Source organism: Xiphophorus couchianus, chromosome 3 (assembly GCF_001444195.1).
Source record: "Xiphophorus couchianus chromosome 3, X_couchianus-1.0, whole genome shotgun sequence".
NCBI lineage: Eukaryota > Metazoa > Chordata > Actinopteri > Cyprinodontiformes > Poeciliidae > Xiphophorus > Xiphophorus couchianus.
In genome coordinates, this window is record NC_040230.1 from 9,989,186 (window position 1) to 10,014,082 (window position 24,897).

Here is a 24,897-nt window from a genome sequence, read left to right on the forward strand (position 1 = left end):
CAATAATCTCTTTAATACTTGGTGCATGCAAATGACATGATTTGTTGGCTGCCCATGTTATGATATAAGTTAGTTTGGTGATTATTGAAGTACTGGCTCTATCCATGCTTTGTGAAGCTTCTTCAAATCTCTTGAATGGGAGAGATATTAGGTACACCCTTCAATCAAAATTTATGACAGGTTATGAATATAAATATTAAAAATAGGGGATGGAATGGGTGAGAAGGGGTTATATGTTAATGAATTTCACACCTCTCATTGCAGCGGGTGGTAGCTATTGATGTCATTGATGAGATAGAGCCGATGTTAATGGCTTATTGTAATTCTTTATCACTGCCCTGTACTGTTCTTGGTGAGTCTGAAAGACACACCCCTTTTGTTTGTTCGCGGGATAAACAATCTGCTTCCTCTCCCCCCATTCTTTGTACTTGGTCTAAAAGATGGCTGTCCTAGTGGTCTGAACGACCTGCCTCCTGTCTCTGTTTGTACTCAGTCTGAAAGACACCTCTCTTTGTTTGTACGTGGTTCAAAACATGGCTGTCCTAGTGGTCTAGACCAGTGGTCCCCAACCTTTTTAGTACCACGGACCGGTTAAGACTTCGCAAATTTGCTGCGGCCCGGGAGTGGCTGGGGGGCTTGATAAGATTAAAGTAACTCTGCAAATAAAACCTTGTTTTTCAGGTTGAGTACAGACAAATGGAGCTGAGGAGACGAGTCTAAATGATTAGACGTTTAGACTCGTTTATCCCACGAAAGAGCAGGAGATAGGTGTCTTTCAGGTTGAGTACAGACAAAGGGAGCTGAGGAGACAAGTTGTCTAGACCACTAGGACAGCCATGTTTTAGACCAAATACAAACAAAGAGAGGTGTCTTTCAGACTGAGTACAAGCAGAGACAGGAGGCAAGTCGTTCAGACCACTAGGACAGCCATCTTTTAAACCAAGTACAAAGTTTGGGGGGAGAGGAAGCAGATTGAGGAACGAATAGTAGGGGTGTGTCTTTCAGACTCACCAAGAACAGTACAGGGCAGTGATAAAGAATTACAGTAAGTCATTAACATCTGCTCTATCTCATGACATACAGTATATAGCTACCACCTGCTGTGAAATTCCTTAACATATAACATATAACCCCCCCCCCACTATATTTTTAATATTCATATTCATAAATTTTGATTGAAGGGTGTACCTAATATCTCTAATGGGCTTTGCTTCACAATCCGCTTAATGTTGAAGTTATTCTTGCTACTTGTGCACCTTTTTCGACTACATTTTTATCCTTTCCAATTAACCTTTCATTAATTTTATTGGATGCTGCATTCAGTGAACAAGCAGACCTTTCAATGGTGTATACATCCTCTGTGTAGTGGCATAAGGTGACATTTGCCTTAATTATAAATGCCTTGAAATTGTTTCCTATTTTAGAAATCCTTGTGAATCTCTTTCAGTCTTTTTGAATGGACTTTGCTTCACAATCCTCTCAAGGTTGTAGTGCCCTCCCTTTTCATTAGCTATAATTTTCTCTACTAAATTTCCTATGAAAATGCTTGGAGAAAGCACTTAGTGAAGAGTTTGTGTGGCTTATGTTGACTTTATTTAGTGGTTTTCACTATGTGTAATAATGCTATACATTTCGAGTTTTCCTTTTTAAATTGTGTTGGTAAAATAGAATTTAAACTCGATATTCAAATGCACCTGTAATGTTCCACTGATTTATTCATAAACGTAGGATTACCTCTAGCTGAAGGCGGAGTTTCTTGGTTCTGACGTCTGGCAACACTGAGCCCACCTCTTCCTGTCGGTGTCAGAAAGGCAACTTCACCATATTTAGCTGGCTTGCTGAAGCCCTGCAGAGTTGTTCTGTCAACCAGCCTGGAAATCCCGACACTTATCGGCGGATACACAGCGGGGTTGACAGCTTCGTTTCGACGCTTGGACACTACTTCCAGACGACGACGTCTGCGGAAGACCGAGACTGGGAAAAGCGACCCGCCTGAAAGCAGCTGTTTTTAACGCGACAAAAAGTGGCCGTCGTCTGTCAGAATTCCAACTATCAGTAGAGCTAGCCTGCGAGCTAACCACTTTAGCTGCTCCTACGACTCCTTGTACGACTCCGGCCATACATCGGTGGGGATTTAGTTGGACTCAATGACCCCGCTGTGATGATCTCCTGACAGCTCCTCTCGTCTGCTCCAGCCACTTTCCCCCAAAGCCTGGCTAGCAAGCTAACTTGGCTAACTAGCAGATTTTCATTCCCCACAGTAGCCACTATCCTTCGCCGTGGCAGTGAGATCCGATTTTAGTAGTCGGCGTGCGGAGAAGGTGGTTTGTGGAGCCAACGGAAAACCATAGCGAGGGTTGCCTTTTCAAAGTGGGAGTGAAAGAGGAGGATATCGGGGGTTAGGACACGCTGTTACTCTGCGGAGGAGGCAGAGGCGCTGCACTCCCGAAGGAGACACCGGACTTAACGGAGGAGTCCCGAACGTTTGACATCTGTGATCCGGGAAGCGAACCGGGCAGAGACCTCATGAATGGAAATCGGAACTACAGGTGATTAATCTTGCAACATTTCTTTTCTTGGCTGTTTCGCAAGTAGGGGTGAGATGGAACTTAGGTGTAATAGATTCATTATTCTCGATCGTAGGTTTTCGATCACTAGAATGACTCGCACCACAGGATCATACATTGTGTAGAAGGAGTGGATGGACAAGATGTGTATTTTGGATCTCATGGGGAAATAATTTAGCTATTCTCAATTTCGTATTCCTTGGTGATACTGAGGAGGTGGTTCTGCTGATTTTACATCATCAGGCAGGTCAAGTGTGGGCTTCAAACACAAGCCCGGTATTCCCCTTGCTGGTCATCTCAGAACATGTGACCCTAGCTGAACTCTGTCAGGAACTGACCCCTCCTAACTGACCTCAACATATTTAGCAGCTGCCTTTCAGCCTAACATCTTTACTATGGTACATATGTTTGGTGCTCAAAACTGTTAGGCAGCACAGTTAAACAATAATAAATAAATAAAAAGAATGTAGTGACCAGACTTGGAATTTGATGTTTTTGTAAAAAGGTTATAAAGAGGTGTGATAGGAAAATGTATTTATATGTAAAAACATTTTTATCTGAAATGACTGTAAAGTAACTTAAATGATATCAAGATCATGTATGTAGGTGAATAAATAAGATAAGTCTTTTGGATATTTTGGATTAATTCTGGTCCCTCATATTGGAAAGATGTGATCCAAAATCACAAAAAGTGCTTAATTTCAAAAAATGTTTGAGAATTTGCTTTGAAATATTTGACTAATGACCTCAGATCAATATTTTGCCTATTTAGTTGCAAAAATAAATGTGTGTGTGGGGGATTTCCAGTCCAGAGGTTACTTTTAATAGTATAGAAAACTGTCACATAATCTGACTGGAAACAAGTTAAATTCTTGCATTATTTCCAAAATAAATCCTGAAATTATATAAAATGCATATATATAAAAATGTTATGATATTCGGACATTGTGCGGGATAATCAAGCATGTGTACACGCATCAAATCAGTAAATTTTTGATAAAGAACATTAAGACTATTTTGGTAATTCTTCCAACAAAATTTTGCTGGACCAAAAAATACACAATAACCACTGATTGTATCGTGAACAGAAATTTATAGTAATAACAATAGTAATAAGTATAATAAGTTCTTTCATTCGTTTACTTTATAATCAGAAATTCTCTACTTATAAAATATTTTGTCCCAGAAACTGAAATAGATTGCTTCTAACTTAAAAAAAAAAACAAAAAACTTCTATTTAAAAAAAAAAAGTCATTTTAGTTACCGTAATGTTTAATTTAGATTTTTACTCATCTCTGTCCAGACCTGGTGAGAACCAAACAGCGGCCACCTTGATCATGGTAGCCGTTAAACAGTTCTGAACCACCTGGCTTTGTCTCAATGTAACGGAAGCTTTCCTCTTATGTGACCATAAACTGAATGCAAGGTTCTCTTGATTAGCCAGTGATACATGATACTGGAGCTGGTCCGTTGCCCACTCCCGCCTCCTTCGAGAGGAGATCCCTCTCTGTTGCCTGTTCTCCTGTTAGTGCCTCAGCCTCCTTCAGCTTCCCAGCATTAACAGCAAAAGGGACTGCAAGGTGTTTTCCCACCAACATATGGTTTACAGACAGATGCCTCAAACAAATGCAGAAGTGAATGAATGTTATCCAAATCCTAGAAACAACTTGGTGTCTCATATTGAAATTCTGTTACTTTTATCTAAGTTTTAACATTCTGACAGGCGCACTAAAAGCCTTAGAATGCTTGAAAACGATTACCGGGAAAATTTTAACCCAATATCCTAATAAACTCCTGGCTTGTTTATTGTAGTTTACCCCTCCAGCTCTTCTATCAGCATGGTTGCCATAAAAGTAGACCTGGAGACCTGCCAGTAGTGGACGTGTTTGCTCAGGGCTCTGAGAACACAACACATGGAGTTTCACTAACTATACCACTATCCAACTTGACATTTAGTTAGTTAAAAACATTGCTGGTGTTTTCATTTTGAAATACATTAATACAGATGCAAGTTTGTGTTGATAATATACTGTGTGTTTGTTAATTGGTCATCTTGTGTTTCTGCATGCTGACCGTTGAGGTCTGTTATTGGGTGAATGATTAAAAGGGGGCCTTCTACTGGTCAGTCTGTGGTCTGGAGAATGATGTGAGGAAAATGCTTATTGATCACTTTGCCCGTTTAGATGCTTCTCAATGGTACCAAACATATTTACCATGGGGGCCATTGTTCCCAAGAGCTTAGCATGATGGCTGTACGAAGTAAAGGCTTTTGAAACTTTAAAAAAATGAAATTAATTTAACAGCATTGATGTTAACACAGCGCGTCAGATGGTGAACATTATTTTACCATGGCATAAAACAAGCCCTGTCATATTAAGAAAAGTGTGACGGCCCATCCCTTTTTGTTTTGTATTTTCTGTAAACCTTCTAATTTGTATAATCCTCTTACTTGAAACAAGATGTGAAAAGGAAATACCTTAATCCTACTTTTGCTGTAATTAATTGACATTTGGCACATTTCTGGTGGGGCTGTTTTAATAATTGTTCCAAGTTTGAAAGAAATTTCTGTTTCAGATGATCACAAAGAATATAATCTACAAAATTATACTACAGTAACTGTCATATTTCAACTTCAGCAACACATGACTGAATCCTGTTTAAAATGCAAATATTTTGGCACTATATTCAGTAGGGATTCAGTAGGGAATCGGTAAGCAGTGTTTCCCAACTTTGGTCCTCAGGGCCCACTGTCCTGCATGTTTTAGGTATTTTCCTGCTTCCACACACCTGGCTTCATTAAGAGGCTCATGCGCACCAGGGTTGAGAACCACCAATAATGAATCTGTCTCACCCCAAACAAAACACTTTTCCAACCTTTGCTATGATAATCGTATTTGGGGGGGAAAGATAGCATTAGATGCTTTGGTTTTATTCTTCTGCTTTGTTTGGAAGGACAGCTATTTTTTCCTGAAAAAAACAATGTCTGAAGCAAAGCTGTTAAATTTATGAGGTGGGTGAAACCTCATAAATTGTGACAAATAACCTTGATTTAATTTTTGACTAAATCAAGGTTATTTGATTGGGATATTTAGCCCTTACTCTCAGATATGCAAAATTACAAAAAACCAATTTTGACTCTTGTCTGGCAGAATAATATTTAACCAAAGAAATGAATTTGATTTGTTGTTGATGTTTATCAGTCAAAAACCTCATGAGGTAAGATATCTTGCCTAGAAATTATCTTCCATCTAAAGATTTCTGTCTGATTCTTCTGGCTGGTTGTTTGTACTGAACAGAATCCATTCGCAAGTCTTCAAAGTTAAGATGGAAATTATCTTGCTTCTGGTTAAAACCTTTGATTCCATATTATTTTTCATTTACTGGAAAGACAATGAGATGGCTTTTCACAGCACAGCAGGCAGAGGGGGGGATCCCCACCTTCAACTATCCACCTGTCACATTTTACCCAGGTGGGATTTGAGTTGGCTAGAGATGACTCAGCTCAATATGAGCTAAAGCTTGAGGTGGACTTTGTAGAAAACACCGAAGTGAAATGTATTTATTGGACGCCTAAAATAAGAAATCTGTTGGTGTTTTTAAGCATGCTCTCATTTTCCTGCAACTTTCTTTTCCTGTTTTATAGCTGCCTTTGTTCAGTCCTCTCATTCCCGCTCTTTTTTTTTTTTTCTTTTTTCTTTTTTTCACAGACGGTTCCGACCTCCCACCCCCAACCCAACTCCTCTTTCTCTTCCTTGGTTACTGCTTATGTTTCCCTCTCTGTGCCCCAGTGGGAAACTCTGCCTTCCCTGTCATTCTCCTTGTAGGTCGATTCTCTGTGGATTTTGTACAGACAGTAGGGTCGGCTTTGAGGGAGGGCTTAGCACTTGATTTGCAGTCTCTCCTCATAATACTCAGTTCATTCAAGCTGCCTGTTGACAATGGGCTACCCCCTCCCCTCATCTGCGGTCCCAACCACCCATAAGGCTAACTATCGGCATATTGTTGTTGGTTTCTATGGAGAAAGCAGTTAAACCTTATAGTCTTTAAGGGGGGTGTTCATTGCTGTGCTAAACAAAAATGTATCATTGATAATAAAGACATTGGATCTAACCAATTCTTTTTAATAAGGGTAACTGCTGTTGGATGTTTTTCATTCAGATTAACGGTTTTGCATAAGATTGGTAAAAACTCAAATAGTGCTAACTTAAATGCTTAATCTATTTTTTAAAGATTTTTTTCATTATCCTTTTCATATAAAATTGGGGTTAAAACATAACATTTTTGTATTGCATTGCTAGCATAATTTTTTCAAAATATTTACAAATAATTAGATTAGCTTTATTACAAAATCTAATTACATTTATATGAAAAGAGAAAAGTAACAATTACTCATACTGTTTGTACACTAACAGAATGCATAGAAAAGTTATGGACAGGAAAATTGGACCTTGAAGTGAAAGCCTGCATTTTCTGCTTTGAGCCTCACTGAATGATAGAAATCACTCTGTTGATCATTTGAATTTATTCAGTGCATCAGACGTTAGTTGACATGTTGATTAGAAACCACTCTCTTAAATTCTGTTAAATGTTAACTTAGGCTCCTTCTGCAATATGTTAATGTATTCAATATGGTGTAAAGAATGCAAGTAAAAACTTCATGGAAGTAAAATTCATGCAGGTAATTCATGCACATTTTTATTTTCAGATACAAAACATGTTCAAAGTTAATTATTCAAGGAATGGCTCAGACTACTTGTTACTCCAAATGTAGTTTTTTTCCCTCCTCACTAACAAGAATCTTGCAATTTTTTAATGTGCCTCTTAAAATGTTAAGATGATTATTAGCATCTTAGCATCCACATGTTGCCTAGGTTTAATTTGACTTTTATTAATCACAAAAACCTTTGTGATACTGTTGCTAAATTATCTGTTATCATAAAGCAACAGTTTCCTGTTATTTACAATTTTCTGTCCATTTTCTTGCCGGCATCTCAGGCGTTACAGATGAATATATTTTTGTCAATCATAATGGTTCTGCGATTGTTTAAAGCCATAACTGAATTACAGATTCAAATAATTCCCCTGGTTTAGTACCTATGTACTTTAATCACACATAAGTCAAGATTATAAGTAAACGAGCCCTGACCTGTGTCTGCTCAGCCTGTCAGGTTGGAACAGCAATACAGAAGGCCTCATTTAGGCCACTGGTTATTGAAGGTCTCAAAATGGGTCTCAGATATTTGCCTTAATAAATATAAATAACAAAAATATTCAATTTAAGATGACATACTAAGCGGTCATCTGCAGCAACTCCATTTCCTGGAGGACCTAATTTGTTTCATTCTTCATCTGTGGTTTGGAGCCAAACAAAATTTTGCCATTGCCACAATAGACCCTGTGTCGCACTTTTAATATCCCTCATTTATTTATTTTTTGTCAGTTTTCACCTATTACTGTCAAACTGTCACAAATTCCCTTTTGGGACCTTCTCAGGTCTGGCAGTAGGCTCACTAACTCCTCCCTCACACACTTTCTGAAAATATTTGTGTAAAATACTTGTTTGCACTCTTTAAGCCCAGGTTTTGCCTTGAAGGTGGTGGAGAAGGGATTTCAACATATTTGCATGTTGTTGTGACCGAGCATACCCTTCTCAGCCTGTCGGTACGTGACGGCCGACTGGTGTTTATCTGTAGCTAAGAGTGGCAGTGACTCCCCCGGGTGCGAGATGCAGCACGCTCTCTCTCTGAGGTTGATGGAGGGAGCGAGAAGGAGGAGTAGTGATGTGTAGGACAGGCATCAGTCCTCCCAGAAGCTTTCAGTCTTTCTATGAGCAAGCGCGTCTCTAGGTTCGGCCGGCTGTGACTGACGCCATTGTGCCTGGTTACTGAGCTCTCGTCCTGTTCCTAACGTTCAGGCCTCTCAGGATTAGAAGTACAACAGCTGTATTGTGTGTGTGTGTGTGTGTGTTGCGTTGTGGACTTGCGTGTTGGTGTCAGCAGTGTGAGAGTGGCCGTTTGTGTACGGGAGGGACGTGGCGGAGGGGGTTTGCAGTGAGTGGATGTCAGCCTGGCTTCTCACCATGCAGTTTCCCTGGCTCCTGGCCCACTGTTTACAGTGTGACTGTGTTGTGTTACAAGGCAACCGAGTGGAATGAGTTCACATTGCTGAGATGTTTCTGCAACATTTTTCAAGGAAAACTGTGTCTCGATTACTGCTACACTATAAAGTTGAGAACTGAATTATTTTTGCCACATGCGTGCAATTTTTAGTTTCGTTGTTGTTCTTGCTACATAATAATCATTTGATGAAACCTAAAGTAATTATTTGGTAGTGTTGAAAGTAACTTTTTATTCAGTGCGTCTTGACGTTTCTACTAAAGAATTTATTCCGTCAGGTTAACTTTTGGTGTTAAGTGGGCACTTGTGTTGCAGCCAGACTCGGCTCATGTTCAACACAATTAGTTTGATGAGCTATCTCATTGACTTGCACCAAACAACAGAAGTTTGAGAAATACATCGAGATTACGCGTTGTGTATGAAAATACTGAGATTTAATACATTAAAGATACTATTAAAGTGCATTCACACCTGCTTTGTTAAACTTGCTTTAATAAAACTAGTTTTTTTGCCTAGAAAGTCCGGTTCATTTGCATACGTAAGAATGTGTACTCTAACTATAATGCGTACCAAAAGGTACGCAAATAGTCCAACTAAAAACTGTGGTCTCTATTTGATTAAAGTGAACTCTAGTGTGGTTCGAATGCATATATGAATGTCAAACGGACTGGTGTTCACTCCAAAACCAGGAAAGGAACAATATTGCAAGGTATCTTGGATAATTTCAACCAAAACAAACACTTGAGTCTAGAACTAGCAGGAGAAATGGCTTGAGATCTTCTGCCAAAGACAAAAGAGAAATCCTACAACCTGTGTTTACATTTTGTGGAGAAGGAAGTAGCTCTGTGTCGTCTTCAGAGGTTTTTGCGTTGTTTCTTTAGTGGTTCTTGGCTCAGCGCCACCACAGGCGAGGGGATGAACAAGTTGCTTTAAGGTTTTGTTGGTTTGACACAGTGCAGTGTGAAAACAAATTGTACCAGCTGAATATGTAACAAATGCTGCAACATTGGTCCCCAATAGAACAGAGTAGGCTGAATATCAGGTGTGAAAACTCCCTTAAAAGCTTTGGAATCAGTATAGTTGTTGTAAGAGTACAAAATGATCGCATAATGCCAGCTGACTATATTAAACAGCAGCATGAAACTTTACATGCTGATTGTGGTTAAATGTTCTCTCACTTTTTTGTTTGCATGTCTAAATGCACAGACCCAGGAAATGAAACCACACTGATGTACAGTAGGAAGATCTGATCTACCTCGACCTATGCCTTTGTTTATTAAGTCATATCCTTCTGGTAATTAACCAAAAGTACATCTGAGTTTTCACAGTTGATTTCTAAAGCAGAAACATGGGGTGTAGCATTTTTGGTTAAACTTCTGATTTCTCTAAAGTCATTCATGGAGATTACTAACAATCAGTAGGAGTAAAGGAGTGAATTTGTGGCTGAAACTTAACATTTGTTCTAGGAAACTGCATCATGTCACAAACAATAGGTATTTTTTTCTTTTCTTTTTATTTTTTGTAATCAAAATATGCCTGATTTTGTAATATAAGCATGGAGATTTGGTAACCTTATGATGGCATGTTTGGATGTCTTCATAGGTGTGCAGCATCTTGTTCACTAATGTTCCATCATATTGATCATAATGAGATGCTTTAGAAACTACCATAGTTTTCTCTGGCTTTTTGAAGCATTGTGCAATGCAACATCTGTTGCTGCACACTGTCTGTCAACTGACTGCACTTTTTTGTTGCTTACAAGTAAGACAAATTTCCAGTTGCCAAAATCACATCGTTGAACACTGCTGGACTTGCATAAATTAACAAACGCTTTCATAAAAAGTGAACTCTCCTATTGCTAGGGTAGACATAATTCCTCCTTTCAGAGCAACTAGTCTTGCTGTTTATTTTACTTTTAGAAGATCACGTTGTTATGTCTCCCTGAAGGAAGACTTGAAGCTGTACATAGCAATCCTGTTATCAACTTTGTTTTGTTGAGTCACTACTGCCAGGTTCATAAATGCTTCAATAAACATCTGTGTGACATGCTTGTTAGATTTTCAGGCTCTCAGCTTGTTGCCTCTCATGTGTATTATTAAGCACTTCTGTGTGTTCACAGGTGAATGAGTGCTTTGACTAAAATGGGTTTTCTCAAGCTCTTGGTATTTTGGAACAGTGTGAACTACTGTGCTGCTTGTTCTCTGTAGAGATTTGGGTTTTAAATAATAACCCCTCTGCAGGATAGAAGCTCACTATTTTTAGACAACAGCAACTCACAGGAAAAAAAAAATTCTTCCCCCCCCCCAAAAAAGGAGAAAATAAGTTACAATTAAATAAGTAAAAGTCAAATATTTGTCTTTGCTGTAGTCGGGTGAAACGGAAGTCAAATTCCTTGGTGGTTGTTTCTTTGTTCACAAACCTGGCCAATAGAGCTGATTCTGATTATTACTCAAGAACACATGAAAATGCTTGACTACAAAAGTAAGCCCACTACTATAAATTGGGTTTCTTAGATGTAAAAGGGAAATAAGAATGAATAAAATTACAAAGCTGATACACAAAAATGGGGGGTGCAAATTGGTTAACGAGATTTTGTTTTGAATCTGAGCACATCACCTCAGCTTGTAGTAAGTTTCCATTTACAAATAGGCAAGTTTTTGAACATTTAATGAGTAATTCTGCAATATAAAAAGGAGTTTGTTTGAAGCTGAAAATCATGTGGTTGAGTTTGTGTAAAATGCCCAAAAAGTACCACTCTGACTGTATCATTCTCTGTAAAAACAAAAACTGAATTTCCTGCAGTCTTGCTGTTTAATACCACTTCTATAAATTACTGTATGTGTGGGTTTCAGGCTGAAGACAAACCAACTGGTGGCAGTAGGAGGAGATTTCTAAAGATTTAAGATGCTATCATTACTTCTTGGGCTAATCTATTGATGAGTTCAAAAGCTGGGTGCTTTAGCGCGTTTCTTCTTCTGTGGTGGCCCTGTGACTCACATCGAATAGAGGCCAGTTCCAAGACGCCGATAAAAACCACAGAACATCAACCCCGCCTCTTCTATAATCATGCCACTCCCAACTATACTGGGAGAACATTTTTAGTGAGCTAGAAAATCAAGAACAGCATCTTATTTCTATAAATACCTCTTAATAGATGCCTGTTTTCAGAGGTTTTGTATGGGCTCACTACACAAGTTTCACAAATTACCAAACAGTTAAACTGCACTTAGTTGTGAGTAACAGATTTTCCAGCCTTCCCCCATGCTTTTTTTTTTGCACATTTTATTCAAGTAATTTTAAGTCTTTACCCTTGCATCAACCTAGTCATTTTTCACAGGAAAAATAAAACGCGTATGTCTCGACTGTAAATAAACAATCTCATGTTGTGTGCTGTTACCTCACTTCAGGTTTCTTTTTTGTTGTGGGGAGATTTTCTATGAACTTCCCCCTGAGAGCAGCTTTTAACTGCAGCCTACACATGTGGGACCCGTGAGTCAAATCGGAGATGAATCACATGCTCAAACATGACTCTTATTTTTCAATGACACATAACAGGCAGCTTTTTTTGGTCAGGAGCGCTGAAGCTGTGGGGAAAGTTAAAATGAAAGCACCATAGGTTGATGGGGAGGGAGAGTAAACAAAGCAGCACCAGCCAGGCAAATAAGCGAGCCTTCAATGAGTTCCTGTACAAAGATGTACGTTTCATAACAATAGCAGAATAAGACAATCGTTGGAGCAGTACAAACAGTACAGTAAGTTGTGATGTCAGCAAAAAGTTAGTGTTCTCAGCTTTGATGAGGCTTTGCAAGCCTCAGCAGAGCCTAAATATCCTCAACAAGATTGTTGCGGATTAAAGTGGAAAATAACAGTTTAAGGATCAAAGTGACTCATGCCTCAGACATTCACGTCTCTTTTTCTATTGCTCTGAAAGCAGCCATGTGTCATGTTTTTGTTTTTAGTCATTATGTGCTTGAATTCTGTTCTTTAGAGCTTAGAAGTTTTAAAACCTTTTACACACTTTAATCAGATATTTACATCTTTGAGGCATATACTTTCTGTCTGCATAACTGTCTGAAATGGCAGAGGGAAGAGCTCTTTGCAAACATTTTGATTGTGTCTCTTACTGCTGATTCATCCAAGTCTCGATTAGCATATTCAAATAAACCAAAGCTGGAAGTTGACAGGGTTTCCTTCAGGGTTGATGTGCCTAGAAATGCCAGAATTTCTCCTCTTTGTTTTTAATTGTCAGCATTGATCATGTTTGATATTAAAGTTGCAAAGATGTGGTTTTGTGGAGGGTGCAGTGTGTTTGTGTGATTAGAAATGTCAGCATGTGATGTGTCGGATTTGTTGGCATTTCCCCCATACACATAACCTTATGGTGACATTTTCAGTTTCTCTGCTTTAGTTTGTCATTACAGCAAGATAGTCATTCAGTTTTAATTGAAATTTTAAAATACTTCATTTCTTTTTTAAAAAGTATTTTATTAAATCATCAGTAACCTCGTTAATATATAATTTCTTCCAACCAGTGCAGTATTTCTCTTTTTAATAATTTGATATGTTATTGTTTTTTTTGGGGGGGGGGGGGGGGGGGTGTTTCTAGTAACTTTTCATTATTTTAATGTGATTTTATTAATGCACATTTATTTGATTTTTAGCAAAAAAAAACTGTAGAATTGAATATTAACTGAACATCTACACAGTCAAAGAAAGGAACTAATACGCCTAAAAATGTTACAGTTTTCATTAAAATCACAAACCGCAGCAAATTGTTTTGTAATTTTTTTTAAAGATAAACCAACACATAGTACCTCCTTAAAAAGTGGAAGAAAAAAACTATATTTTTACAAACAAAACCCTAAAAGTTATTATTTTCCAGTCAGCTTTAGTCTGATACCAAGAAGTAAAATCCAGGGCAGCCCGTTGTATTCAGTCACCAAATTAGAAAATAGTCCACTGGTGTGTAATTTAATCCGAGTCTAAATACAGATGTTTACATTTGTTTCTATATTAATGCCTCAGTGGTTTGCTAGAAAACATTGTTGGGCAAATGGCTCATTCAATTCAACAACCACACCAGACACCCGAGTGTCTGGTGTGGTTGTTGTGAAGAAGGAGCATCAGATTATAAGAATAATATCTATAGTCAGTAGATGGATGGATCAATAGATACACAATGCTTCTTTGCTTCTCTTCATGAAGAACAGGGATGGCTAGAGTTAATTTTTAAAAAAGCAATTCTGGAAGAAAATCTGTTGGAGGCTGCAAGAAAAACGTAAAATTGAGGCAGCCGCTCACCAGTTTCAATTGGTCGGATGTTTTATGAGTTATGTTTTTTATGTTTCTGGCCTGAGTGATTTGAATCTGATCCACACAAAGACTTTTTATTAAGACGTTTTTATTATATTCCTTATATTTTTGTTCTCCTCTCAGGAGCCGTTGGGCCCCAGGCCCTGTTCTCCATGCCTCGGCGGCCTGGCTATGGCACCATGGGGAAGCCAATCAAGCTGCTGGCCAATTGCTTCCAGGTGGAAATCCCAAAGATGGATGTCTACCTCTATGAGGTCGACATCAAGCCTGACAAGTGTCCACGTCGAGTGAACAGGTAAGATCTGGCTCTGCTAATTTAAATCACTTCACATCTGTTTAAAACAAGACATTTTACTGATGTCTAATGCTGCACAGCTGGCAGTAAGTGTTTACATTTGTTTGTATTATCTAGTTAACATATAAATCTAGGTACTGGTGACCTCTTCTTGTCAGAAACGTCTTTAGAGCTAGAGTCCAACTCAAAATCACTTCCAGCTAAACAGATGTTCCTGAACATGACTCACATCATTGGTTTGTTCTTCTCTGAGTGATGGACATTAGAAACATCCACCACTGTTCCAGAGCCAGAAGGTTTGTCTATTCTTCAATTCAGCTTTCAACTTGTCAACTACTTGTTTGACCCTCTGCCCTGTTAAAGGCGCCACATGCCGGTTAAAATGTGTGACTACTAGACGCATGAATAGCTTTTTCCAAAAGCCATCAACACTCTGAGTCAGTGCACACCATGACACACACCACATCCTGCATTTTAAATTTGCAGTATTTTTATTATATATTTGTTGCAATGACTAAAGTGGCACTAAAAAAAACAAGGCGTCCCGACCTGGATTCAGCTAAGCAGAAATGGGTTAGTCTGCTTTTGGCAAAGTAGCGCCATGATTCATCAAAGGATTTAACCTTAACTGCTGCTGGGAGTAGCTTTTTTTCTCAAGTACTCTTTTAACTCCACTTACATTTGTGGAAAATTTGTCCTGAGGGTTCCAGTTATTAGTGAAGCAACAAACACTAAAGAAGAGATTGCTGGAATGACTAAAACTGTGAACCGCATTAGTAAATCTGGAAGGATATTGGTGAACAATAATTTTTGAAGAAACCAAAAAAAGAAGAAAATGTTCTAATTGTTTGTGACAATCACTTTCAGGGAAATACATTTAAACTATTCCAAGACTTGGTTTTTTGTGAACCTTGGCAGATTTTCTAATGCAAAAATGTGTGTTTAAAGTTTTTCTTTCTTGATGGCGGAAGTTGGATTGGAGAGTAGCCAAGATACAAATTGTGAGAGTAGCCCAGATGTTTTCACACATTAACTGACTTCTTTAAAGATGATTGCAAACTTTTCATCTCAAAATGTTTTCATAATTTCTGTGAACAACAGGGTCCTTGTAATATCCTGTCCGCTGTCATTTTTTTTCATTGACTTACCTTCCATTAATTTGTTCTTATTGTTGAAATCTAGCTTACCTAAACTTTTTCCTGCCGGGCTTTAGTTCAGCCAGTGACGGCATCCTTTTCCTCTTCACCAGACTTAAATATTTCCACCTTCCAAGTAGAGCACTAAGTGTAGATACAAGAAAGCAGGTGTTGTCACAGTCCGTCTGTCACAGGCTCTCTGGAATATTCAGAACATATTACTGCTAATATTACTATGTCCTCTACTTTTTTGTCCTTTTGCCTTTCCCACATTAGTATTTTAATGCTGAGGCTGTCTGTTTTACTTCAAGTTTATCTTGTTCTGTTCTCCTCTTCTTTTTTTTTGACATCTGCTCATTTTTTATGCAGTAATGTTTTATTGCCTTGTTTATTTTGAGTTTTACGACTTAATGGAGTTATTTAAAAAAAGCAAATAAATTGTTACTGAATCAATGTATTGAGTCGGGCTGAAGCGATAAGTCAGATTAATTATGATGAATTGAATATTGAAATAATCAGTTAAGTATATACAGTATACAGATTCTAGTCAATGGAAAAAAGGCTAATTGCTGAGATATCTACATATCCAGAGCAGTAACATAATTAAAACTGTGCCAAAAATACACAGTTCATGTTCATAACATAAAAAAATATTTTTTTGTCGATAAATATGTTCTACCCAGAATTCAAATGGAATAGTCGTAGCTAAAGGTATGCTGTCATTGCACTTTAGACAAACATTTTTTGTCTAAAGTGAATTGAATTGTTAGCATTTTTAACTTATTTCTAGTATTATCCAAAATATGCTTAAGTGGAAGAATAAAAAAAATATCTGCAGAATGTGCAAACTTTTTTTATCCGATTAATAATCAGAATAATTGATAGTTTAATCAATTACTAAAATAGTTGTTGGTTGCAGTGTTACATTGGAGCAAGTTGCACCTTCATTAGGCCTCTGTTTTGTAGAGAGTGAGTCCCACACAGTAATGCATTTCAGAAAATACCACTATGCAGCAATAATGGCTGTAGAACTAACAGGAACGAATGAAGGCTGTCATGTTTAAACTTGGATTTGCACGACACACCATATTTGCAGCAGCTTTAAATAATTGCATTTAAATCAATAGTTACTAATTTTAGATACCTCAGTAGACCTTAATACCACATATCACACAAACGGCTGTGGTCTGACCTTTAAATAATCAATACAAGAAGCAACTGGGGAGAAATAAGTGCTGTAGTTTCTTATGTGCTTCTCAAAATTATGTTCCAAGCATATCCAATAAACCAAATCTAACATTAGATTATTATACAACAGTAAATTATAAAAAATGTATCTTTCATTTTTTAGTGTGCTTTTTGCATCTGAAGCAGCCTGTGTTTGTGTTGTTCATTGTTTGAGGATCTCCCATCTTGCTGAAAACAGCGATAAAACCTTGCGTTTTTTCATGCCATGCAGGGAGGTGGTCGACTCCATGGTGCAGCACTTCAAGGTCACAATTTTTGGAGATCGGAGGCCGGTCTATGATGGAAAGAAGAGCTTGTACACAGCCAACCCACTGCCTGTGGCACCGACGGGGGTGAGCCAAAATATAATCATACAAATGTTCATTGAATGAAAACAATCGATTGAATATCCACACTTTTTTTTTTGGTCTTTCTTGACTGTTTTTGCTTCGTCCCACAGGTGGACCTTGATGTCACCCTTCCAGGCGAGGGAGGCAAAGACCGTCCCTTTAAAGTTTCCATCAAGTTCGTGTCTCTGGTCAGTTGGCACATGCTGCATGAGGTGCTGACGGGCCGCAGCATGCCTGAACCGCTTGAGCTGGACAAGCCCATCAGCACCAACCCTGTGCATGCCGTGGATGTAGTCCTGCGACACCTGCCCTCCATGAAGTGAGCTGCTACAGTTTTTTTTTGGTTAAATTAATATTAGAATTTTTTTACCTGTATTTTTCTGGAAAGATCTATTTCCCCTACTGACTTTTTTCCTAATTAAGGTTTTAATCTTCAATAACTTACAAGCAGTCTTAGATAATTAACTTTTATTGAAGAATTTACCCTCAAGGGACTAGAGCATCTATCCCAAGTTTTCTCCACTGAACTTCTTCTATCACAACTTCTTAAAATAGAAAATGTAATAAAACCTGTCGCCTTAGATATTCTTAGTAAATGGCATGTGTTTGTGTCGCCATAGTGGCTCTAGTATCAGCACTCTGATCCAAACGGAAATCAAACACATCTTTTATGAACGCTCATAAAACAACATACTATCTTCCAGTCAATACCTTTTTCCTGAGGCTCAGCACAAGACGGAGTCCTACACAATATTGCCAAAGCTGTAATAAAAAACTCTTCCAAAGGGTTATTAAAAGGTTGTTTTTATCAGCACCTTTCATTTAGCTCTGCTCACAGGTGCTGGAGGCTGAAGGTATTACTTTGGCATCTCCACACACCATCAGTGCAGGAGTCACAGAATAAAATGTGGCCTACATGCAGTATTTAATGTGTCTTTTGTGCAAAGTAATGAGAGGTGGATGCGCTGAGGCTATGTCATCAGCTTCTCATTTCACTGATGCTGTCTGAGATTATATTCAAGATAAGGTGAATGTGACACCGTAACAAAACATTCTGATGTACGCTCTCAAATTAGGATGTCATTTTCCTCTTACCTCCTGATTGTATTTATAGTCTGCTGATTAGTTCACTTTCTCGTCTGTGTTAAGATTCCTTCAACATTTTCTAAGCCGTCTTCAATCTTTTTGCTCTTTTCTAATAATTCTTCCCTCTCTTTGTTCAGGTACACTCCAGTTGGCCGATCTTTCTTCTCAGCCCCAGAGGGCTATGACCATCCTCTGGGAGGAGGAAGGGAAGTTTGGTTTGGCTTTCACCAGTCTGTGCGCCCTGCCATGTGGAAGATGATGCTAAACATTGATGGTGAGAGACCACTTCTACTTTTCGTTTTGTTTACTTACCCAGATTTCATAAAACACATCCATACTTATGTGAAGTCATGTAAATATTGATTTTTTTTTTATTCCATTTCTTCTGTTATTGGGAATTGAGATTCTAATAAACAAGATCACTTTCAAGCAACTTTTGCTATCCAGTTTTTAATCACTTGCCTGGAAAAATAGTCAACATCATCACAGTGTAGGTCTAATCTGTTAAGTCAAGCAGAAAGACCGGTCCTTTTTACATGTCGATAATGTATTTATTTAGCTGCAGATGCATATTTGCTGCAAATGATTAAACTTGCACTAAGAGAATGCTGTTATTTAATTTTAGGCAGAAAAATGCATTCAAATTCATTTTTGAAAAAAATTTATTTTAATTATTTTATGTATTTTTATATTGTATAAAATAATTTTAAGTGGTTAAATGAAAAATCTGCAGAATGCCAATGTTTGTATCAAATTAAAAACATTGGTAATAAAATAAAACAATCAATAAAATAATAATTTACTAAAACAATTGTTAGCTGGATCCCCTTTTTGCCCTAAAACCCTATTTATAAGCACAATTCTTACGTGAGTAATTTCATAAAACGGAGAGAAATTGGCTCGTACTGTTCATAGTAATAGGCTTCATACAATATTGTAATTTCTTTTAGCAAAACACACTTAACTTGTGTGTGATATCGTTCCAGCACCCAAAGTCTAACTTTCCAAAAAATGCAACTTGAACTCTTATTCTTCTTTCTTTGTATTTATACTGTTTGATGCTTGCAGTATTAGTACCTCCTAGATTTGCACAAGTTCCCATAGAGTTTTTAGTTAACACCTGAACAAAGCCTTTTATCATTAAAGAAGAAAATATATTAGTTCAATACAATATCCTAAGGAATTAGTTACAGCTTTCTTTGTTTAGCTTTTAATCTCAGAAATTTACTTTTCGGGTTAAAGACTCTGCTAGGGCCAAATAACCAGTTACTTTAGGGAATTAAGTTAGTTTTATGGAGTCCCTGAAAATGCTAAATTTAAAATGTGGTTTTTGCACCTGCTGCTTTGGTCAGAGAGCTCGGAAAAGGAACGGTGGATTTCAAGATGGTTGCCGTGACAGTTGATGGAAACTGAGGGAAGCTTGTGTATAAATGTGTTGGTGTTCGCTTCAGTTGCTGAGACTTGTGGGTGGTCGTGGGTTGTTGGAGTTTAGCTATGTGCGGTATTTCCTTAACACAGCTTTTGTATTGATGTGAATGCCTAAAACCCCTGGTTGAATTTAGGTCTTTGCCTCTTATCGCTGGATCCCCTCTTTGCCCTATTTTTGTACTCTAACAACATTTATAAAACAGCTGCCTGACCCAAGACTTGTCTAATCTCCATCTGCAACAAGAACTTTGTTTGCAAATCATTCAGTGTTGCAATATGTACTGGAAACATCGTTTGACAATTGGGCAATTTTTCCTTTTCAGCTCTTTACCAAATCTGCCCTCCTACACACTGTCATAAAAAGCCCATATATCAGATACGTGGAGCTGCAGTGAAGTTAGATTAGATAATTCATCATAACTGCTAAAGTAAAAGGTTATTGCATGGGAGGTCAGTTGCAGTGTTGTCACCTCCTATTTTTGAAAATGGGAGGTTTGGTGCATTGGTTGCATTCTTTTTGGATCATAACATTTGTATCATTTTTAGAAAAGCTGTTTATGCATTTAATTTTACAGCAAAACACACCCCATTGAATTTTGCATTTAGTCTTTGTTTTTCTCCCTGAGCTTTGTTTAAACCTTAACGAGGCAATTGTGAAAATTGTGTATTTGTAAATATTAAGCATACAGTAGAAGTTATCATAAAAGATTTCTGTATAAATTCAGGAACTTTTATTCTGTATCTCTGTTGCAAATGATTTGATATCTACTTATCACCTCCTGATTTAGCTTGTTAGCCTGTGACTCAAAACCAAGTCACCATGAACATATGGTCCTGCAGAATGGTGAACCATGTAGTTGGAGTTGTCATGCCAACAAGAGATGCACCAATTAAAATGTGGCAAACTACTGATCTGTTTTTTTTTTTTTTTAGCTTTAACCTGCCAATGTAATTTTCATGCGGCTCCAATTTCCCTTTAGAACCTTGAATTAAGGACAGCATTGAGACTGTTTATCTTGTCTTTCTGCCTCGACATGTCATTAATTATTTGCACTTGGAGCAAAGGCAATGTTACTGTGTATGTGTGCGTGTGCCTGGCTACTGGTTGTTGAATAGGATTTTACACTGATTTTAAAATGAGGACAAAATGTTGACATTTTAATGTGGCTATTAGTACGGTTAGTATGGCTAGCGTTTCTAAAACAGAGGTGTCTGTGTTTTTTCTAGAGATTGCATGACTTCATGTCTTAGATTTCAAAAACTGCAACATTTCAGTTCCTCTTATCAACTGGATGACTTGCTATCTCTCTTGCAGCATCAATTCCCTGTAAACTCATCATAGGAAATAGTTTTCCTTATTAGCTTTTTGCATCACTGTTTGTCAATTTAAAACACCTCACTGATACTGTGACAGTCAGAAATGTTAAATGCATTAGGTTTTCACAATTTTCTTTTCAGATAAAGTTTTTGTCTGTCCAAAGTAATAAGCATGTCACAACAAATCAGCTAATTGAATGATGAATTAAAATGAGCTAGATGGTCACAAAAGTTTTGTAAAAGGCAGTTTTACCTGCTTTTCCTGCACCAATCTAATGTTTAATGTTTTCTGAAGGGACAAGACTTCATAATCATATTTATGGTTTTTGTTATATTTGGTTATTCCAATTTTATTTTTTGTTTTTGGTTGTTTAGTTTTTTTATTGTTTATGTTTAGTTAAATATTTTCTAATTCCAGTGTAAGTTGTTCTTTGTAAATGAAAGTTTATTGATCTTTGAGAGGACAAACCTGCATTATTATACCATACTTAAAAATTGCCTCAAAACAACAATATTCTCAATTTTTGCAGTAACATTTGGGAGAATTTATCATGCAGCAAAGTTTTTAATTGTGACAAATCTATTTAATAATCAATAATTGTTCTTTCTTTGTCTTTCAGTCTCTGCCACCGCCTTTTACAAAGCCCAGCCAGTTATCCAGTTTATGTGTGAAGTGCTGGATATCCACAACATAGATGAGCAGCCTCGCCCCCTGACAGACTCTCACAGGGTCAAATTCACTAAAGAAATCAAAGGTGATGCAGGGGATTTGAGATCTGCCTGCATGTCAAAAATTGAGTTTTAACTCAGTTTGAAGCATGTGTGTTTGCTTGGCGAGAGGTTGAGCAAGATTAGCTTTAGCACATGACATAGCCGTTCACACAGGAACATTTGTTTTTAATTGACACCTTTGTGATGTCCCCCAGGTTTAAAGGTGGAAGTGACACACTGTGGAACGATGCGGAGGAAGTACCGTGTTTGCAACGTGACCCGTCGGCCTGCCAGCCATCAAACGTGAGTCAGCGTGTTGGCATGCAGTAGGGCATGAAAAGAGGAGGGGAGGACAGGGGACAGGGCTCAAACTGGGAAGTCATCATCACCTCACCAAACACTGCAGATAGAAGCAGATTCCTTCGATCGTTTATTTTATTATTTTATTTATGGCTGAACAGACTGTCAACACCCAGCTTTGATTTCTATTGGCTAAAAACATAAAAATGGATCAGCAAACGCTTAAACTCAGGAGTCATATTTCATTGTTTTGCTACCATTGCTATAGCATATCTATGAGTTTGTATAATTTGAAGTCTATAAATATATGGAATTGAGAGTTTCCACTCATGGATAGCACCGTGTGAAAATGGATCTGTGGTTTATACTGATTTAAGTGTTTTACTTCCTTAGGTTCCCTCTGCAGTTGGAGAATGGTCAGACAGTAGAACGCACAGTAGCCCAGTACTTCAGGGAGAAGTACAACCTGCAGCTCAAGTATCCGCATCTGCCCTGTCTACAGGTGGGCCAGGAGCAAAAGCACACCTACCTGCCCCTGGAGGTAAGAGAAAACCAGCTTTTTTTAAAAATCATTTAATCAAATCTGGGTCACCTGCATTAGAAAAATAAATTGAGCAACTGTAAAAATTGGTTAGATAAAAAAATGTCCTTTACTGGCTAAATATAGAGAAATAAACGTAGCTATTTTTGTTTTCTGTCAGGTGTGTAACATTGTAGCGGGTCAGCGGTGCATCAAGAAGCTGACAGATAATCAGACCTCCACTATGATTAAAGCCACAGCTCGCTCTGCGCCCGACAGGCAGGAGGAGATCAGCAGGCTGGTGAGTTCTGGAAAACTGTTCATAAACTACTGCAGCAGACCATTTCTGATATGAGAATTTTTAAATATAAAATATATATAAAAATCTATCTGCTCCAAAATACAATTCAAAGCATTTAAATTTAATGGAGCTAAATATAGATGTGCATAGTTGTGATGATGCAGCAATCAGTTGGCCAGAGAATTTAATCAGCCAATTTCTATTCATAAAATGACAAAAAATAAACTCATAAGAGCATGAAAAAACAGAACCTTCTGTAATGTATTTGTTTTATTTTGAATGTGGTAGAAATATGATGGTGTATAGAATGGGAATAATCTTTTACTTACTTAATTTTATATTTGATTCAAACTGATTCAAATTTTTAACAAAAAAAAATGCAGAAATGTGTTTTCTCTTTCATATGGTTTAGTCTCTAAGAAATAAAAAGGAGGAATCTGCCAACATCTGAATATTCAGAGGAGACATCAAGAAAAATTGGCAATTGGTATTGGCCAGATGAGGCCTAATTTATATCAATTGATCTGGCTTTTATGGCTGCAGGGCTATAATGCAGACTCAATGATTTGTGCTCATTTTATTTTAATTCAGCAAATAAATAAAACAAAAACTGATTACAGCAAACATTGATAAAGGTACAAGTTTGACTACCAAAGAAAGTGAAGGAATTATAAAATTATCTTCATTTGACACTAACGTCTACATCAATAATTTCAGATTGTTTTTTGCCATGTTTTAGTTATGAGGAGGGATTATTGTGTGTAGGAACTAAAATAGTGGTAGTTCTTAGCTTTGATATGTATAATTAGTACAACATTTTTTGTGTTTTTGTTATTTGTTTGCTTTGGTTAGAAGAAATTAAAAGAAAATTGGCAGCTTCTAATTATTGGACAATTGATTAGCATGACAATAAATCGAATAGAATACAAAGCCTCTATCACGGTGAGCCATATGAAAAGATTTTATAGAGAAGATTTATGAAATATTTGACAATAATTAGACGAAATCGTTAACATGTTTTCTCTCTGCAGTAAGTCTTAGCACCATCTAGTTCTACTATAGAATATTTGAACAGAAGCTAATTAACGGAAGGTCCACATCTTCGGCTCCATAATACTCTCTTCCCATCTCTGTGGTAAATTACTGGTTTTATAATCACCTCACTCTCCCTTGTTCTCATTTTGTGTTATTACTAGAGGCATGTCTCTGTGCTTCTCCATCACATTTGGCAATTACAGCACAGATCTGCCCAAGGTCAAAACAATGCCCCAGTCTAAATGGCTTCAATGTCAATCTGCGACTGTCTCAACAGCATGTTGTTTATAAGAGAGGCTGAAAAACTGCACTGATTGCCCAAGGCTTCCACTAGATTAGCAATCCGCATTGTAAATGCGCCGTTACCTTATTACACTTCCCAGCTGTTCTCTGAAAATAAAAATGACTAGGTTAGAGCGGAGGAGATCGTTTCAAACAGGACGACGTGTTTCCTTGCTCTACTGACTGAAACTTACAGGATGAAAAAGAGATTCAGTCTGATAAGATGTGTCTGTGAGAACTGCATAATGAATCCTATAGAAGATGAAGATATAATTTTAAAGACTCGACATTTTTCACAACAATAGTGAAAATGGTTAGATTGAGTTCTCTTTCTGCCAGTCTCCAGGTATTTTTATGCAGTGATTACCTGCCCAGCATCAACCTTGCTTACCATTAATCCCATGCCTCCTTTTCCTGCAGGTGCGAAGTGCCAACTACGAGGCCGACCCATTTGTGCAGGAGTTCCAGTTCAAAGTGCGCGACGAGATGGCTCATGTGACGGGGCGAGTGCTACCCGCCCCCATGCTGCAGTACGGCGGCAGGGTGAGCACTGAGCACTTTATGGTACCCTTCTTTTAAATCACGCCCATTCTCTCTGTTTGTCTGACACGCTCTGCCCCTCTGTGTCTGTGGGGAACTAATCACTGGCTTCTGTTTGTATTTGATGTCCTTTTTTTTTGCCCTGGTTGAGTCTCAGTAGTGTAACCTTTAATCCAATTTATATAATTAAAAAAAAGGGTTTCTAGATCTAAAGCATTCCTTAAAGACTTAAATTATGAAACTAAGCATCAGAAAAATTATTTTTTAATTCCCAAATTATGTTTGACTGGTGTATTTCCCAGCATCTTGGTATTAATGGTTGTCTACATAGATGACATGGAACAGATTTATTTAGTTAGGATAAACTGAAAAG

At 37.7% G+C, this 24,897-nt stretch overlaps 1 protein-coding gene across 2 annotated transcripts in view; it reads left to right on the forward strand.

Annotated features, from left to right (window-relative positions):
• The first annotated feature begins 1,784 nt into the window (after nt 1–1,784).
• ago3a (argonaute RISC catalytic component 3a) overlaps nt 1,785–24,897 on the forward strand; it is a 35,791-nt gene continuing 12,678 nt past the window's right edge. The window contains exons 1-10 of one of the 2 annotated variants that reach the window (XM_028012329.1): nt 1,785–2,549; nt 14,120–14,291; nt 16,887–17,007; nt 17,115–17,323; nt 18,228–18,364; nt 21,456–21,590; nt 21,762–21,849; nt 22,240–22,387; nt 22,548–22,667; nt 24,405–24,548. In XM_028012329.1, the coding sequence (XP_027868130.1) occupies nt 2,531–2,549; nt 14,120–14,291; nt 16,887–17,007; nt 17,115–17,323; nt 18,228–18,364; nt 21,456–21,590; nt 21,762–21,849; nt 22,240–22,387; nt 22,548–22,667; nt 24,405–24,548 (1,293 nt within the window). In that variant the 5' untranslated portion in view covers nt 1,785–2,530. The remainder of the gene's footprint in view (nt 2,550–14,119; nt 14,292–16,886; nt 17,008–17,114; nt 17,324–18,227; nt 18,365–21,455; nt 21,591–21,761; nt 21,850–22,239; nt 22,388–22,547; nt 22,668–24,404; nt 24,549–24,897) is intronic. The other variant, XM_028012330.1, reaches the window with a different exon arrangement.